The 19,491-nt window shown below is 44.7% G+C and overlaps 1 protein-coding gene across 1 annotated transcript in view; it reads right to left on the bottom strand.

The window, feature by feature from the left end:
* LPCAT1 (lysophosphatidylcholine acyltransferase 1) overlaps window positions 1-19,491 on the bottom strand; it is a 156,917-nt gene that overhangs the window by 52,308 nt on the left and 85,118 nt on the right. The window contains exon 8 of the mRNA XM_034759513.1: window positions 7,716-7,841. Within this exon, the coding sequence (XP_034615404.1) occupies window positions 7,716-7,841 (126 nt within the window). The remainder of the gene's footprint in view (window positions 1-7,715; window positions 7,842-19,491) is intronic.

Here is a 19,491-nt window from a genome sequence, read left to right as displayed (position 1 = left end):
AGAAACCTGGCGGAATGATTAACGATTAGAACGTTAAAATTGCTGGTTATAACCAGTTTAGGAAGAATAGAATGGGTAAAAGAGGAGAAGAGATCAATACAGCAGTGCACAGACAATCCAGGAAGTTTTTGGAAAGTGTAGGGGACAATTTCCTGGTGCAAGTGCTGGAGGAACCAACTAGGGGCAGAGCTTTTCTTGACCTGCTGCTCACAAACAGGGAAGAATTAGTAGGGGAAGCAAAAGTGGATGGGAACCTGGGAGGCAGTGACCATGAGATGGTAGAGTTCAGGATCCTGGCACAAGGAAGAAAGGAGAGCAGCAGAATAGACTCTGGACTTCAGAAAAGCAGACTTTGACTCCCTCAGGGAACAGATGTGCAGGGTCCCCTGGGAGAATAACATGAAGGGCAAAGGGGTCCAGGAGAGCAGGCTGTATTTTAAAGAATCCTTATTGCGGTTGCAGGAACAAACCATCCCGATGTGTAGAAAGAATAGTAAATATGGCAGGCGACCAGCTTGGCTAAACAGTAAAATCCTTGCTGATCTTAAACGCAAAAAAGAAGCTTACAAGAAGTGAAAGATTGGACAAATGACCAGGGAGGAGTATAAAACTATTGCTCAGGCATGCAGGAGTGAAATCAGGAAGGCCAAATCACACTTGGAGTTGCAGTTAGCAAGAGATGTTAAGAGTAACAAGAAGGGTTTCTTCAGGTATGTTAGCAACAAGAAGAAAATCAAGGAAAGTGTGGGTCCCTTACTGAATGAGGGAGGCAACCTACTGACCAAGGATGTGGAAAAAGCTAATGTACTCAATGATTTTTTTGCCTCTGTCTTCACGAACAAGGTCAGCTCCCAGATTGCTGCACTGGGCAGTACAGCATGGGGAGAAGGTGACCAACCCTCTGTGGAGAAAGAAGTGGTTCGGGACTATTTAGAAAAACTGGACGTGCACAAGTCCATGGGGCCGGATGCGCTGCATCCGAGGGTGCTAAAGGAGTTGGCGGGTGAGATTGCAGAGCCATTAGCCATTATTTTTGAAAACTCATGGCGATCGGGGGAGGTCCCAGATGACTGGAAAAAGGCTAATGTAGTGCCCATCTTTAAAAAAGGGAAGAAGGAGGATCCGGGGAACTACAGGCCAGTCAGCCTCACCTCAGTCCCTGGAAAAATCATGGAGCAGGTCCTCAAGGAATCAATTATGAAACATTTAGAGGAGAGGAAAGTGATCAGGAACAGTCAGCATGGATTCACGAAGGGGAAGTTGTGCCTGACTAACCTAATTGCCTTCTATGATGAGATAACTGGCTCTGTGGATGAGGGGAAAGCAGTGGATATGTTATTCCTTGACTTTAGCAAAGCTTTTGTTACGGTCTCCCACAGTATTCTTGCCGCCAAGTTAAAGAAGTATGGGCTGGATGAATGGACTGTAAGGTGGATAGAAAGCTGGCTAGATCGTCGGGCTCAATGGGTAGTGATCAATGGCTCCATGTCTAGTTGGCAGCCGGTTTCAAGCAGAGTGCCCCAAGGGTCGGTCCTGGGGCCGGTTTTGTTTAATATCTTTATTAATGATCTGGAGGATGGTGTGGACTGCACTTTCAGCAAGTTTGCAAATGACACTAAACTAGGAGGCGTGGTAGATACACTAGAGGGTAGGGATAGGATACAGAGGGACCTAGACAAATTAGAGGATTGGGCCAAAAGAATCCTGATGAGGTTCAACAAGGACAAGTGCAGAGTCCTGCACTCAGGACGGAAGAATCCCATGCACTGCTACAGACTAGGGACCGAATGGCTAGGTAGCAGTTCTGCAGAAAAGGCCCTAGGGGTTACAGTGGACGAGAAGCTGGATATGAGTCAACAGTGTGCTCTTGTTGCCAAGAAGGCTATGGGCATTTTGGGCTGTATAAGTAGGGGCATTGCCAGCAGATCGAGGAACGTGATCGTTCCCCTTTATTCGACATTGGTGAGGCCTCATCTGGAATACTGTGTCCAGTTTTGGGCCCCACACTACAAGAAGGATGTGGAAAAATTGGAAAGAGTCCAACGGAGGGCTTGACAAAGCCCTGGCTGGGATGATTTAGTTGGGAATTGGTCCTGCTTTGAGCAGGGGGTTGGACTAGATGACCTCTTGAGGTCCCTTCCAACCTGATATTCTATGATTCTAGGAGGATGGTACTCAATATTAAAGACACCATTATCTGTTTTAGAGTTATTGATAACTCTTCCACAATATCTTGAATGCATATGGCTCAACGTGCTAACTAACAGAGCCCAGGAAGGAAGGAAGACCTATAGTTACCCAGGTCATTCTGCTTGAATATTGGCACAACATTAACACTTGTCCAGTGTTGCGGAATTTCCCTGATATTCCAAGGTTTATTAAAAATGAACACCAGCAGGCCAGAGAGCTCCTCCGCCAACACTTTAAGGTCTCTTGGGTGGAAGTTTTCCAGGCCTGCGCATTTAAAACTGAATATACCTATCTGATGCTCTTTCTAGTCTATTAGTAACTAAGAAATATGTTAAAGTACATCATCCTCATGTGATTAGTCTGACAGATCTTGGGCAAAATAATGGAAAAGTTGCTACGAGGTTTAATTGATAAAGAATTAAAACCAGTCAATGTGATTTTATGGAAAGGATGTCTTGTCAAACAACCCCTTTCTTTCATTTTCTGATGTGATTACAAGTTTGATTGATAAAGGGTAACTGCATAAATGTGTTAGCTCTATACAATATGAATAATTAAATGAATTGTGTAAATGTAGTATACTTAGACTATTGTAAGGCATTTGACTCTAGTACCACATGACATTAACACTAGCAATATCAGTTAATCACACATTAAGTGGATTAAAAACTGGCTAACTGAAAGATCCCAAGAAGTAGTTTTCAATGAAGAATCATCATTGAATAGGGTTGTTTTTAAGGGGGTCCGCAGGTACCAGTTCCAGGACTGATGCTATTTTTATCTATGATCTGGAATATAAAATCACTGCTGATAAAGTTTGCAGATCAAATGTCAACAATGACAGTGGAGTGGTAAATAATGAGGAGGACAGGGCAATCACACAAGGTGATCTGATCACGTGGTAAAATGAGCCCATCCAAACAAAATTATTTTTAATGCAGCCAAATGGAGGGTCATACATCCAAGAACAAGGAATCCAGGCCATACCTATAGAATAGGGGACTGTGTTCGAGAAAGCAGTGATTCTGAAAAAGGTTTACGGGTCATAGTGAACAAACAGCTCAATATGATCTCCCATAGTCCTTTTTGCCACAGCATAACAAATACATGATCCTTTGATGTATAAACAGGGGGGTCATGAGTAGGAGTAGGGAAGTGATTTTAACTCTGTATATGACATTGGTGAGAGTGATAGTGGAACTCTGTATATGACATTGGTGAGAGTGATAGTGGAATACTACGTCCAGTTTTGGTGTTCACATTTTAAAGTGGATATTCAATAATCAGAGAAGGTGCAAAGAGCCACAAAAATTATTTGAGGGCTGGAGAAAATGCTTTACAGTGAGAAGCTTATGGAGATCAATCTGATTAGCTTATCAAAAAGATCAGGGGGCCACTTGATTACAGTGTATAAGTACCTTTACAGGGTGAAAATACTGGCTACGAAAGCTCTTTAATCTGGCAGAGAAAAGCATAACATGTCTGAAAGCTGGAATCAGATAAATTTCAAATCAGAAATGAGGCACACATTTTTAACTATGAGGGTGATTTGTCATTGGAACAAGCCACCAAGAGATGTGGTGGACACTCCATCTCCATGTCTTCAAAGCAAGATCGGATGCCTTTCTGGAAGATATGCTTTAACCAAACATGTTATTGGGCTCGATTTAGGGTTAACTGAGTGAAATGCAATGGCCTTATAATATACAGGAGGTCAGAATAGATGATCTAGTGGTCCCTTCTGGCCTTCAAAATCCATTAATCTATGAAAACAGGGCGATTCAATGTAGCAGACAAAGCTATAACATGATCCAGTGACTGGAATTCAAAGCTAGATAAATTCATACTCGAAATAAAGTGTAAATTTTAACTGGAACAACCTACTAAGGTATGTGGTAAATTCTACATCATTTGAAATCTTTATAATTAAGACTGGATGTTTTCCTAGATGTCATGCTCTTGTTCAACCACAAGTTTTTGGGCTTAATTTAAGAATTATTGAGTGACATTTTAGGGGGTCAAACTACAAAATTGCAACAGTCCTTTCTGACCCTTAAATCAATGAATAAACTGCATAGTGACTGCACCTCAAGCAAGTGTATGTTGAGGGTCCTACTGCAAGCTACATTCCACTGTGCAAAAGAACAGGATTGCAGTCTTCCTATTAGTGGGGAAAAGCCAAGAACAGCTGAGATTTCCCACAACGTACAGATGCCAAGATGGATAAAAATCCATGATTTAAAAATAGATTTTTTTAAATTTAAATAATAATTTAAATAAAAAATCTAAGTTTTTCTTTGTAAAAATAAACCTGTTTAAAATTAAATCTGAATTCAATATAAAACATATGGCCTAAACTTATTATAATCTCTTAAAATATATAAATAAAAAATTCATAAGCCGCTATCAAAACTGTGAGTTAAAGGCTTCTTTTCTACATAAACAAAGTATTGGGGGAAAACATCTAACTTTTGAGGTTAAGCTCTATAAATGTGGCACAACAGGTCAGCCTAAGTAAGTCAGGAGACTGTCTCATTTTCAAAAAACTTAAGCAAATAGGAACTTAAACTTCAGTCCCTTTCACTTAGGCGTATTTGAAACATATTTCCCAGGCTGACCTGAAATAATCAGTTTAATTCACTGACTACAATTAATCCCTCTGTTTAATAAATAATTTAGTTATAAATGTGAAACATGTTTTGATAAGAAAAATGTACTCATCCAAAATATTTAAGGTTTTGTTTAATAAAAAAAATGAATTTTAAATGTGATTTCTTGTTTAATTAAATTCCAAAGTTACCATCCTAAGACAGGATGACACAAATCATGAGCAAAAAGTTAATTGTCTAATAAACAAGCAATATATCATTCAACATTTTCTAACATACTAAAACTGTACAAATAGTAAGAATCTGAAAATATTAAGCCATATCATTGCTTAAATAAATGTATATAGTTATAGGGTACCATACTAGCTAGCAAAAAGATGTCCCAAATATAGTATAAAGGCTCTATTTAGTTATAAATCAACATTTTTAATGCTTATATCAATCACTGAGAACGCACCTTTCTTTAAAAAAATAACTGGAGTACAAATGGAAAAGTTGATTAAAACCATTTAAATCAATGTTTTCCACTTAGTGATTTAACTCAATCCATCCTGATAAACACCTAATTCAGGGAGTCTATCACCCTGATAGACACCCAAATCAGGGAGTCACAGAGCCTCTGAAAAAAATCAAGGAAGAATGCCCTTTAGCAGAGTTTCATTGTTGGTTTTGACAACAGCCACTAACATCCAGAATTCAAGAGGACATAAATTGGGCCAACAGCTTTGAGGCTGATTGGTAGCCTGCTGAGCAGGCACAGAAGCCAAGCAATGTTGCAAGGAGACTAAAATGAGCCCGAGGATTAGCACCTGCATACTAAAGGAGAGGGGTTTACTTTGAGTACAGGTCAGCTCAGAGCATTTAGAGGTAAATTTGGTGTGGAGAATAGAACGTTCCTGCTGACTCCCTGTAGCATTCTCTATTGTCCTGTTGGAGATCCTTTTCTCTCTACAGAAAAAGCACTTATCCTTACTGTTCTTCTATCTTCTATATTTCCTACACTAGAAATTATTTTCTCCTTTCCTTCCTCCTATGTACAGCTGCTGGAAGATAAAGGATTAATTAGTGAAAGGAAATAATTAGAGTTGGAAAAGGAAACATGAGGCTACACTTCATGCTTCCAGGTGAGGCGGCAAACAAGAAAACTTGAAAGAAAGTTGCCAGATTGGTGACTCAGATGATGAAAATGAACATGTGTCGGTCTGCACTGCTTTGGATTGTTATTGAGTAGAACCTGTCATCAGCATTGATGCATGTTCTCTGGAATGGTGGTTGACGGGACATATTAATGTTTAGCACATCTGGCATATAAATATCTTGCAACGCCAGCTACAACAGTGCCATGAAAACACTTGTTCTCACTTTTAGGTGACATTGTAAACAAGAAGGAGGCAGCATTATCTCCTGCAATGATAAACTTGTTTGTCTGAGACATTGGCTGAACAAGAAATAGGACTGAGTGAACTTGTAGGCGCTAAAGTTTTATATTGTTTTATTTTTAATGCCGTTTTTTTTGTACATAATTCAACATTTGTAAGTTCAAGTTTCATGATAAAGAGATTGCACTACAGTACTTGTATTAGTGAAAAATACTGTTTATTTTGTTTTTTACATTATATTTATTTTTATTACAAATATTTGTAAAGTGAGCACTGTGCACTTTGTATTCTGTTATAACTGAAATCAATATATTTGAAAATGGAGAAAACACCCCAAAATATTTAAATAAATGGTATTCTATTAACAGTGCAATTAATCGTGATTAATTTTTTTAATCACTTGACAGCCCTAGTGCTTACACATCAGCCTTAATCAACATTGGCAGAAGATAGAACCATAAGCTGTCCATAGCTGCTTTTTCTAGGCATGCTGGGAGAGGAGCAACCAGTTGAAGCATTGTGTGCATTTGTTGTCTTATAATACAAGATCACCTGAGACTTGTCTGAAGTGTTACAAGTGTGGGATTTTAAAAATAAATCCAGTGAGATGATTCCAGGTACTTGAGGAAGACAGACAAAATACCAATAATATTGTTTAGCTAGGCCACACCTTAACTAAGTAACACATCTGGGAACTATCCGGCAACAAGACATCCAGTGCAGCTCATCCTTCTTTCTGTAAGTTGACACATATTGGCACTCCCACATCTTTCTTTACCACCAGGGACAGGGCTGCCCCCAGCCCAATCCCCCACACAATGACCCCAGCACTGTTTGCTAGGTTCTGACTGCTATCCCCTCGTATGAAAATTAAGGGAAGAGGGGTAGACTCCTTGCCATACAAGACATTAGGAGCTCCTATTCCATTTCCCACTTCCTTTAGGAGATGCCTTCTAATCTGCAGTGGAACTGGACCCCCTATCAAATGCGTATCCACATGAGGCATTCACCAAGTTGTGACAACATGAATTTTACAATCTGACCGAACCCACCAGTTCCTTGGGCTGCTCAGGAGAAGATGAAACAACCCCATACTGTGCCCAGGACAATCTGGCAGTGAGGGAAAAATTCCTTCCCAGCCTCCCAGAAAGTAACTAGGATGATGCCCAAAGCAAGGCCCCAAAACCTGGATATCCTACTCTCATCCCAAGAGGAAGAGCTTTGTTCAGGGTGAAGAATGACACCTCAGGCAGGGGGAAGGGCTTACAAACTATCAGCTGATGGCTCAGGAGCCAAAAGACTAACACTGCAATCTTCTTTCCTTAAAGGAGCCAAAATTTTCTTTCACCTGCTGGTCCAGACAAAACCTCTCCAACCTTGAAGGGTGCAAGGAGGGGACCTCTAATGAGGTACTTCTTGAAATATACATTAGCGCTTCCTGTTTGTAATATAAAATTCCATTTTCTAGTCATAAAGGTAACTAAGACAGTTGCGTGTGTATAAATGTTAGTAAATAAAAATCATATTATATGCTCACCCAAGGCTTCTCACAAGCTTTGCAAATTCTAAAAGGCAGGTGTTTGAAGGCAGACGAAGTTGTCCTTCAGCCAAAGCTAGCTGGCAGTCTTCAAATGTGTAGTCTGTTACTGAAACTCCCAAGGCCCTTGAGTAAAGAAACCCGATACAATAAATATAATCTCTTTTGATACACATACACACACACACACACACACCCCTCTTTATTACCTTGGCTGTGTACAGCATTAAACCCTATACAAATATATCAAAGCAAAAATTTAAAAAGTGAATAGCCAACGGAGCAAATGTACGTACAAAAAACAAAAGATACATTCTATGAAAACTTGCTGCAGAATGTTTACTTTGACTCTTCAGATACAAGTCCAAGGAGATACAAAAAAAAAGAACACTAAGGATAATATAAAAAGTAGAACAAAAATAAGGAAATAAAATTCACATAAAAGCTTCCTGAAGTATGACCAAGGAAAAAGTACCACTGACCTACAGGGTCCCAGAGCCCGAGCTCCAGCCCCAGCCCAGATCTCTACACAGCAATGAAACAATCCCACAGCCCGATCCCCTGCAAGCCCGAGTCAGCTGGCATGGGCCAGCCACGGGTTTTTCTTTGCTGTGTAGACCTACCCAAAAACTGAGGCAGGCAGTGTCCTAAGGTGAAATTGACCAGGAATCCCAGAGCTGAGGTAAAATTGAGGAAGGCTCCTTACTCATAGGTGAAACTGACAAGAATGCTTGTGAAAGTGATGATGGCAGCCTATAAGAAGGCAACATCTGCTGTTTATGATTCACAAAACATTATAAAATGGATGCAAGAGTGGAGGACCTCAATATAGCTGCTTTTCAGATTTCCTCATGAAAACAATATTTCTCCCTCCTTTCTCACTCCCGAAAAAGTTAAAAATAGGTCTTGTAGAGAGAGCTTTTAGACTAAGAAGAAAGGTTTTCTTTCTTATAAGAACTAATAATTGCTCCTCAGACATAGTGGGCAATAATTGCTTTCAAAGCTTTGAGACCTCAATTCATGCCAGCATAGGTGATTAAAGAAACACCCATTTTTTGGAAATACTTTTTCTGCCTAAGTAGAATTTTATAGCTCAACAGATTTAGGTAATGCCACCTTACTTCCCAGGGCTGGCTCTAGGCACCAGCCGAGCAAGCTGGTGCTTGGGGCGGCAGCTTGTAGGAGGCGGCATTCCGCCCAATCCTAGGGCTGCACGGCCGCTTTTTGTTGTTGTTGTTGTTCCGCTCTGGCCGCCCTGTAGGGGGCAGCAGCGTGGAGGACTGGAGCGCCCTGCAGCAAGCCCAGCAGGGCAGCCTGCGTCGTTCCCTCCCCACTGACCGGAGTGGTGCAGAGCCCTCCTGGCAGGGGGCACGCCCCGCTAAAGCCCTGGCCGCCCCCCTTCTCTCTCTCCCCCAGCTCCCTCCCCCCGCTAGCGGGGGCACATTTGCAGCGCAGGAAGTCCCCCTGCACCCTGGCTCTGGCCGTGCGGTTTTTTTTGTTTTGCTTGGGGCGGTCAGAAAGCCAGAGCCGGCCCTGTTACTTCCTTAGGAGGATTAGAGCAGAATGAAGACCGTGTAATCTCGTGCTTTAGATGATAAGGTAACACTGATTTAGGAAGCAATACAAATGTTCTCCAAAGAACTACATTGTCAGGAAAGAACTCAAGGCTTTCTTAAAGGATAAGGGAAGCAATTCACTGGATCTTCCTTGCCCAAATTATGACCCCAAAGAATGCAACCCAAGAATAATAAAGTACCCACCATTGATTTAAAAGATTATTTCCTTAACCATCCCAGTTCCACGTTAAGCTTCCAACTCATAACAAGTACTTTAACTGGAAGAGTAAGTTTTGCCACTGCTTTGATGGATCTGAACATGTGAGGGTGAGAAACTAAACTCTTATTTTGGATGAATGGAGGGCCTCCCCCAAAGGCAGTCACTATAAGGACCGATAAGATGCCAAGGCTCAGATATTTAATGAAGCCATCAAAAAAGAAGCAAAGTTAGGTTGGCATATACTGATTTTGCAGTGAGGCCATATCCAGATAAATTCATCTAATTCAGGTAGACAGAGTCACATGATAAATGAGAACCTTTTCTTGAGGGGTCTCATCAGGATATAAATTATGAATAGCTAGTAATGGGTCTGCTATGACCAATGGAGCTGTGTTGATTAAGGCAAGGGGAATAATTTTGGCTGGTAGGACGGGGCTTACCCCAAGTAACTCAAACATGCCTGGAGAGTATCCTTTGACTACAGACCCTAAACTTTTTCCATGGTCTTCTAGATTTCCTCTCCTGAGGGACTAAGGCAGGGGTCTCAAACACACGGCCCGGGGGCCGCATGCGGCCCGCGGGGTTGTTTTCTGCGGCCCGCGAGCTCCTCGAGCCGCCCCCCCTGCGTTTACCTAGAGCGGCTCCAGCCCGACGCGCACAGGAGGAAGGGCAGTTCCCCATTCCCAGCCAACGGGAGCTGCTGTGGGCGGTGCCTGAAGCAACAGCAACACTCAGACCCCTGTGCCCCTCCTCCCCCAGGTTCTGGCCACTTCCTGGAGCGGTGCAGCCTGCCCTGTCCCCGAAGCGTGTTGGGCCAGAGCCCACCCCCCGAGCCCCTCCTGCAGCCCAACCCCCTGCTGTACCCCGCACCCCTCCTGCACCCCACACCACAACTCCCTGCCCTGAGCCCCACACCCCTCCTGCCCTCCCTAGGGGCAGGAAGGGGGCAGAGTTGGGGTGGGGATTTCAGAGAAGGGGTTGGAATGGGGGCAAGGCTTCATGGAAGGGGCGGGGCCAAGGGTGGCGGGGGGAGGTGTCAATAATGCGGCCCTCGGCCAATGTACTAGTCCTCATGTGGCCCTCGTGGTCATTTGAGTTTGAGACCCCTGCACTAAAGCTTCTGGTGGCCAAGGTCTGGTGTCCGCAGACACTCTCAGCACCCAGTGCCACCTCTTCAGAGGGACATGTGATGGCTACAACTCACAGATGCAAGAGAAAGAGGGAAGGGGAAACTCTAAGGTCTGGAGTCCAGCTTGTGATGGGTCTAGGTGAGAGAAATGCATTGGTAGACTGAACCAGAGTATACACAGTGGGAGCAAATAGGTGCTAAAACTCTGATCCCTCAGTACCTATGGGAGTGGCTGGTCAATAGTCTTTCACACTTATAATGGATTGCCAATGATTGGAAATTAACTTCTAAACCTTATGAAATTTGCTCAACATTAGAGCTAACTAACAAGAGGAATCTAACCAAAGTTTTTATGAAGTACAGGAATCCATGTGACTAATAAGCAAGCAGCAATTGCTATACACAAATTTTAATATTCGTGCCTCCAGTGGTAAGCAGAAGCAGATACCCAACAATTCCCTGGACAGGCAGAAGGCAAATACATGAGAAATTTAAATTGCAAGTGCAACCTTATTTTCTTTAGTTACATGAACGTAGAATCATACAATCATAGGACTGGAAGGGGCTTTGAGAGGTTCTCTAGTGCAGTCCCCTGCACTCGTGGCAGGACTAAGTATTATCTAGACCATCTCTGACAGGTGTTTGTCTAACCCGCTCTAAAAATCTCCAGTGATGGAAATTCCACAACCTCCCTAGGCAAGTTATTACAGTGCTTAACTACCCTGACAGTTGGGAAGTATTTCCTAATATATAAACAGCCCTTGCTGCGACTTAAGCCCATTGCTTCTTGTCCTATCCTCAGAGGTTAACGAGAACCATTTACCTCTCAGCACCCAATGCTTGTAACAGTCTTTTATGTAGGTGAAAACTTATGTCCCCCGTCAAGTCTTCTCTTCTCCAGACTAAAACCCAATTTTTCAGTCAAGGTCATGTTTTCTAGATCTTAATAATTTTTATTGCTCTTCTGTGGATTTTCTCCAATTTGTCCAAAACTGTCCTGAAATGTGGTGCCTAGAACTGGACACAATATTTCAGTTGAGGCCTAATCAGCACAGAGTAAAGCAGAAGAATTACTTCTTGTGTCTTGCTTACAACACTCCTGCTAATACATCCCAGAATGATGTTTGCTTTTTTTGCAACAGTGTTACTCGACCCATATTTAGCTTGTGATCCACTGACCCAGATTCCTTTCCGCAGTACTCTATCCTAGGCAGTGTTTTTTCATTTTGTACATGTGCAACTGATTGTTCTTTCTTAAGTGGAGTATTTTGCATTTGTCCTTATTGAATTTCATCCTATTTACTGCAGACCATTTCTCCAGTTTGTCCAGATCATTTTGAATTGTACTCCTACCCTCCAAAGTATTTGCAACCCCTCCAAGCTTGGTATTGTCCACAAACTTTATAAGGTTACTCTCGATGCTATTAACTAAAACACTGATGAAGATATGGAACAGAACCAGACCCAGAACTAATCCTTGCGGGTTATCCCACCCAATATGCCCTTCCCGCTTGACTGTGAACCACTGATAACTACTCTCTGGAAATGGTTTTCCAACCACTTATGCACCCACCTTATAGTAACTCCATCTAGGTTGTATTTCCCTACTTTGTTTATGAGAAAAAGTCATGCAAGACAATATCAAAAGCCTTAATAAAGTCAGGATTACCGCATCTACTGCTTCCCCCCATCCACAAGGCTTGTTACTCTGTCAAAGGAAACTATTAGGTTGGTTTGACATCATTTGTTCTTGACTAATCCATGCTCACTGTTAATTATTATCGTATTATCTTCTAGGTGTTTGCAAACAGATTGCTTATTTGCTCCATTATTTTTCAGGTACTGAAGTTAAGCTGACTGGTCTGTAATTCCCCAGGTTGTCCTTATTCCCCTTTTTAGAGGCTGGCACTATATTTGCCCTTTTATAGCCCTCTGGAATCTCTCTGGAATTCATGACTTTTCAAGATAATCGCGAGGCATGAGGCTTCAGACAGAGGACCGGTAAGTAAATGTCTTGGCCAGTGTGGAACTCGGAAATGACCTTAGGCTCAGATACCTCCTCAGTCAGCTCCTTGATTATTCTAGGATGTATTTCATCAGGCCCTGGTGACTTGAAGACATCTGTCTTGTCTAAATAATTCTTAACTTGTTCTCTTCTTATTTTAGGCCTTGGCAGCACTGTGAAGTGCAAGTGTAGTCGTGCCGCCAGCTTGATTTTCAGAGGGCAGGTGCTAAGCACTTCCCAAGAAAGCATTTTAAAACGCCTTTAAGATGTCTCAAGTTGGGCACCCAACCATCAGTAATCACTTTTGAAAAATGTGTGTTCCTGCACTCCTCAGTGGTCGTAGGCTGCAATTATATCCAGCCTTTATGGAGGTTGGCAAGCGGAAGTAGGCTCATTATGATCACCTTCTCTCCCTGAGCTGCTCTCATTGTAGACAGTTTAGAGCTAAATATTTATCAGCTTCCTCATCCGCTGTACACCATCTAGCCTGCACATAAATATGATTAGAGTTCTTGTAGAATAAAATTTGTGATCAAGAAATTAAAGACCTCCAAGGATTGGTTCTTGGCCCTAGACTGTAACATTTTTATTAATGGCCTGGAAAAAATCTAAAATCACTGATAAACTTAGCAGATCAATAACAATTGGAGGAGTGGTAAATAATGAAGAAGACAGGTCACTGATCAGTGTGATCTGGATTGCTTGGTAACCTAGGCACAAGCAAATCACATGCATTTTAATAAGGCTAATGTAAACATATAAATCTAGGAACAAAGAATGTAGGCCATACTTACAGAATGAGGGAATCTATCCTGGGAAGCAATGAATCTGTAAAAGATTTAAGGGTTGAGGTGGATAATAGCTGAACATGAGCTCTCAGTGCGACACTGTGGCCAAAAGGGCTAATGCAATCCTGAGATGCATAAACATGGGAATCTCGAGTATGAGGAGAGAGATTATTCTATTTGGCTCTGTTGCAACCACTCCTGAAATATTATGTCCAGCTCTGGTGACCACAGTTCAAGATGGAGATTGATAAATTGGAGAAGGTTCAGAGAAGAGTCATGATCATGATTAAAGGATTAGAAAATATGCCTTATAGTGATTGAACTCTTTGAGTCTATCTATTTAGCTGGAAAAAACCCCTGTTATATCTACATTTTGTAACTGTTGTTCTTCGAGATGTGTTGCTCATGTAGATTCCATTCTAGGTGTGCGTACGCCCACATGCGCAGCCATCGGAGATTTTTGCCTTAGGGCCAGCTATACCCTCTAGAGTGGCACTCATGCCTCAGTATATCAGGTGCTACCGGCCCACGTGCTCTCAGTTCCTTCTTGCTGACCACTCCAACAGAGAGGCAGGACGGCGGGTAATGGAATGGACATAAGCAACACATCTCAAAGAACAACAGTTACGAAAGGTAGGTAACTGTTTTTCCTTCGAGTGCTTGCTCATGAGGATTCCATTCTAGGTGACTCGCAAGCAATATCAATGGAGGTGGGCTCGGAGTTCACCGTCGTGCAGCTTGTAGTACAGCTCTGCCAAAACCAACGTCATCTCGAGCCTGCTGGGTCAGTGCATAGTGCGACACAAATGTATGAACAGACTACCAAGTGACGGCCTGACAAATTTCTTGGATCGGCACCTGCACCAGGATGTCTGTCGAAGCTGCCTGCACCCAAGTCAAGTGAGCTGTCACGATTGCCGGCGGAGGCACTTTTGCCAGCTCGTAGCAATAGCGGATGCAGGCCGTGATCCAAGACGAGATTCTCTGGGCTGACTTATGGAATGGCCGTGTTCTGTCAATGTAGAAGGCCAGCGCCCGTCTGACGTCCAGAGTATGGAACCTGCACTCCTCATCTGATGCATGAGGCTTCAGACAGAAGACCGGTAAGTAAATGTCTTGGCCAGTGCGGAACTCGGAAATGACCTTGAGCAGAAAAGCTGGGTGTGGACGCAGCTGGACCTTCTCCTTGTAGAAGACCGTATAAGGCGGCTCTGACGTGAGCGCCCTGATCTCGGACACCCACCAGGCTTAAGTTATAGTGACCCAGAAGGACACTTTCCAGGAGAGAAGCAGAAGGGAGCAGGAAGCAAAGGGTTCAAAGGAGGGGCCCATGAACTTCGAAAGCACAAGATTCAGTTCCCACGGGGGGACCAGGTCCTGGACGTGCAGGTACAGGTGTTTAGACCTTTCAGGAATCGTCCCGTCATGGGATTGGTGAAGACCGACCTGCTCTGAAGCGGAGGGTGGAACGCCGTAACGGCTTCGGTATCTTGACCGAAGACAATGAGGTAAGCCGCTACCAGCGCCATGCATTTCGTGAACATCCTGGGGGCCGAGGACAGGCCAAAGGGCAGCACCGTGAGCTGGAAGTGGCGCCCAGCCACTATGAAATGCAGGAAACATCTGTGTCCTGGGAATATGGAGACATGGAAGTAAGCATCCTTTAAGTCAAGAGCTATGTACCAGTCCCCCGGATCTAGGGAGGGGATAATGGAGGCCAGGAAGACCGTGAGGAACTTCAACTTCTTGACAGACTTGTTGAAGCCACACAGGTCCAGGATGGGTCTGAGGTCCCGCTTTGGATCAGGAAGTATCCGGAATAGAATCCTCTGCCTTCCATGTCCCGAGGAATCGCCCCCAACTGCAGGAGCTTGTCGACCTCCTGAACCAGGAGTTGTTCGTGAAAGGGGTCCCTGAAGAGGGAAAAGGAGCACAGGGTGGGAAGGAGGGGTATCCAAAAACGGCAGGGTATAGTCCCGAGCTACTATATCCAGGACCCAGCAGTCTAAGGTAACCTGCGACCAGGCCAAGCGGTAGGGAGAAAGGCGGTTGAGGAAACGATGGGCAGGATCCGGCCGGATGACTGTAGTGTCGCTCTTGAGCGCACCCTCAAAACCATCGCTTTTGGCCCCCCTTGGATTCTTAGTGGGTCCGGGCTCAGATGGCGAGCGAGAATAGGAAGGGCGGCAATGGCTAACCCCAGCGTCCCTTCTTCTTGCAGATCCCTGTCAGGCTTGCCAAGGCCTTTACAGCGGCGGAGGCTGAAATGGCTTTCTGGCAGACTGTAGGGTATGCATGCTCAACGAGCGAAGGGTAGTTTTAGTGTCCTTCAACCGGTGTAGCCTGGCGTCTGTCTGATCAGAGAAGAGCCCAATTCTGTCAAAGGAGAGGTCCTGAATAGAGGCCTCCATGTCCTGAGACAGGCCCACTTGTCTGGAGTCAGGAGCTGCATTGCATGACTACAGACAATTTGACCACCCTTGCCATCAAGTCCACCAATTCCCATGCCATTTGCAGGGAATATCTGGCAACTGCAGTCCCTTCCTCTACCAGGATACCAAAGTCCTGAGCCTGACCCTGAAGAAGAGAGTCCTGGAACTTTTGGAGACTGTCCCAAAGCTCAAAATTATATCGGCCCAACAGGGCCTGATGGCTTGCCACCCGGACTTGTAGGCTGGCTGTGAATAAAGTTTCCTGCCAAATAAATCGAGTTTTTTGGCTTCTTTATTCTTGGGAGTAGTGGCAGTGTGTACCTGCGTCTCCTTTTCATTGGCCGCAGACACAATCAGTGAGCCTGGAGGTGAGTGAGAATAAAGGTATTCAAAACCTTTGGCCGGCACAAAGTGCTTTTTCTCAGCCCATTTCGAGGTTGGCGGGAGGTGGATGGGGTCTGCCACAGCGATTTGGCAATCTTGAGGACCCAGTCGTTTACGGGCAGGGTGACCTGGGCAGGTGTGGAGGCCGAGAGGACATTGAAAAAGGCATCCTCCTGCTCTTCATCCCCTGCACCTCGAGCCCCAAGTTCTTGGCCACCCACCATAGAAGGACTTGATGCTCCCTAAAGTCATCCCAAGGGCTAGCCCTGGAAGGCCCCACAACCGCCTCATCTGGGGAAGATGAGGAAGACTTGGCCACCAGCGGAGGCGCTGGAGGCTCGGCCACCGCTGGAGAGGGAGGTTTAGGGGTGGGTATGGGATCCTCTACCCCGACCTCAGAACGGCCTTCCAGTACTGGGCCCAGTGCCGGTGGAGCCGCCGACCTTTGCTCCGACACAGCCACCAAGGTGCGCTGCGAAGGGCACATCATCATTGGAACGCCCCATACTCTCCAATATGGCCACTGTGTTGGCCACTCGCCTTGCTGCCATTGCGGTGCTGTGGACGGCGGAGAAGATTCCGGTGCCCAATCCTGTCGCTGAGATCAGGGCGATGGACTGAACTGGGTCTCCGTGCCAGAGGAACCACCTTCCAGCGACCAGTAAGGGGCCATTGATGCCTGAGTCTGCTTACTGGTCGAAACTACCGGTGTTCGCTGGCCAGGCATAACTGTCTGGTAACTGTACAAGGGAGAGTGCTCCCAGTGCCGGGGGGACTGGCAATAAGATGAGGAGTGTTCCCAGGGTGCCGGCGATCAGGACTGACGTCTAGTGGTAGATCGGCGAGAGGGTGAGCGATGCTGGTGATAGTATGGGGGGGCGTCGACCCTGTGCTGTAGAGTAGCGCTGAGGAGACTGGGAGCAGAGTCCAGGCGACCAATGAGGAGATTGGGACCTGCCTCGGGATCCTCCACACAGTGGAGATCATTGATTCTTGTCCGGTGACTGGCAGTGCTCCCCTGCCCCCTGAGGGGTCTTAACGGCGGGATTGCTGTCTCGGGAGCCTTAGCCTGTTCTTGCGGCACTAAAGGCATCATAGGGGCAGGTGGAGACCTGTGCTCTCTCTGCGCCTGGGCTTGGAATGATGATGGTGCAGGCAGGGTTCTGGGTCCCATACCGCTCCCAGGAGTCGTTGCGGACCTTTAAGGGGGCTAAGGGGCCCAGTCGTGGAGGCACGCTCACGTAGCTCCGGAGAAGGCTGACGGGGAGGCCTGGGTCCCTTGCTGGATGTCCCCTGACCCTGGGCCTTCTTGCTTGGTGCCAGAGAGTGCTTCTTAGCCCTCTTTTTTGGTACCATCAATGGCGAACAATGTCGGGAAGAGGCTGATGCCAGCGGCGTGCTGTGCATGGAGGCCAAGGTGCTCGGTGCAGCCTGTATAGAAGGCTCGGAAGCCGGGCAGAGGGTGGACTCCATCAGGAGAGCCCTGAGGTGAATATCCCACTCCTTTTGGGTGCAGGGACAAAAGTTCTTGCAGATCCCGGCAATGGTCCTTAATGTGTGACTCCCCCGAGCTGTTATGGGGGTCACTCACAGACAGACCTGCTGCAGTCTGAGCAGGGCTTAAACCTGGGAGCCCAGGGCATACCCTACTGTGGGGCAAAGTCCCCACTGGGACCCTAAGTGTTAACTAACACTTAACAACTACTTAATGCTACCAACAAATGTACAAGAGGCATGCAGTCCCAGGGAAGAAAAACCGCTTGCTCTTGTCAAGCAAGACAGGTGCTCCGACTGACCACCACGGGCGGTAAGAAGGAACAGAGAGGGTGTAGGCCTGCAGCAACTGATATACCACAGCATGAGCACGGAACTCTAAAAGGCACCACAGCTGGCCCTATAAGTACTGCTAAGACAAAAATCTCCAGCTGCTGCGCACATGGGCGCGCGCACACACCTAGAATGGAATCGACATGAGCAAGCACTCCAAGAAGAAAAAAAGGTTAAGGAGTGACTTGATTATAGTCTGTAAGTATCTACATGGGGAACAAATAATTTATAAAGGAGTATTGAATCCTGCAGAGTAAGGTATAACATGATCTAATGGTTGGAAGTTGAAACTAGACAAATTCAATCGGGAAATAAGGAGTAAATTTTTAACAGCGAGGGTAATCACCCACTGGAACAATTTGCCAAGGGTTGTGGTGGATTCTCCACCCATCCATCCAGCTATGCTCTAGGAATTATTTGGGGTTAAGTTCTATGCCCGGTGTAAATAGGATGTGAGTGTAGATGATCACAATGGTCCCTTCCGGGCTTGGGATCTTTGAATCTATGAAGTTTTCAATGAGTGCTGTACACACAGATGCAACATTTCCCACCTATTTCTTTAACAAACAGAATTTAGTAGAAGGCTTAATTTGTTATCCAATCACATGTGCATGTGAATACACTATTTATTATTTAGGCCAACATCTGCATTCTTTGGTGCCTAATTTTAGGTACCTAAATCCATATTTAGGCACTTTAAAAAGGAGCCTGTCTTTTGAAGATGAGAAATCAGAACTTCCATCAATTTACTTGCCAGGGACCACAAAATAGATTGAAATCAATAAGAAGCGCATGTCCCTAACACCCTTAAAAATATCAGGCTCTCTTATTTAGCTTTATAGGCATCTAAATCCATATTTAGTTATCTGCATATATGTTGAGGACCAAAATGTTATCTAAATATAGTTCCCTAATATGGATCTACATGCCTAGCTTAAGGCACCCAAGTTTGTTTAATTGTAAAATGTCAATTTTAATCAAGTTTGAAGACTACTATTCACTTAAAATAGTTGAAATGAATACTACAGTGCCCCTTATCTCCAACTTAGGCAGCAACCACTTCCCTCCTTTCAAGCTCAAACATCAGGATGTTAACCTCAGTTTCCCCCCCCCTGCTGAAACAATCCCAGAGATCTGCCCAGCTACCAATTTCTGCTTTATTTAATGTCTTACCTTCACAACTTCCTGTAACAGAATATACCCATGTTCACTCCCTTTGTAATAATGTTTGTACAAAATATGCCTTGTGAGGTATTTAAAAACTCATAATTTGCTGGTCAGTATTGTGACGTTGTGCAGTCTATATGGTTTTATAAAAACTTGATAATAAGTCAATATAATGTAACTGAGATAGTTTTAGAAAAATACGGTAATAAGTGAATGCAACGTAACTGGGATATGCTTCATGCAAAAGGTCTCTTGTAAGGAATCATTA

The sequence above is a fragment of the Trachemys scripta genome, chromosome 2 (assembly GCF_013100865.1).
Source record: "Trachemys scripta elegans isolate TJP31775 chromosome 2, CAS_Tse_1.0, whole genome shotgun sequence".
In the NCBI taxonomy this organism is placed as follows: domain Eukaryota; kingdom Metazoa; phylum Chordata; order Testudines; family Emydidae; genus Trachemys; species Trachemys scripta.
Note: the sequence above shows the minus strand (reverse complement) of the source record. Positions and strands in the feature narration are given on the sequence as shown.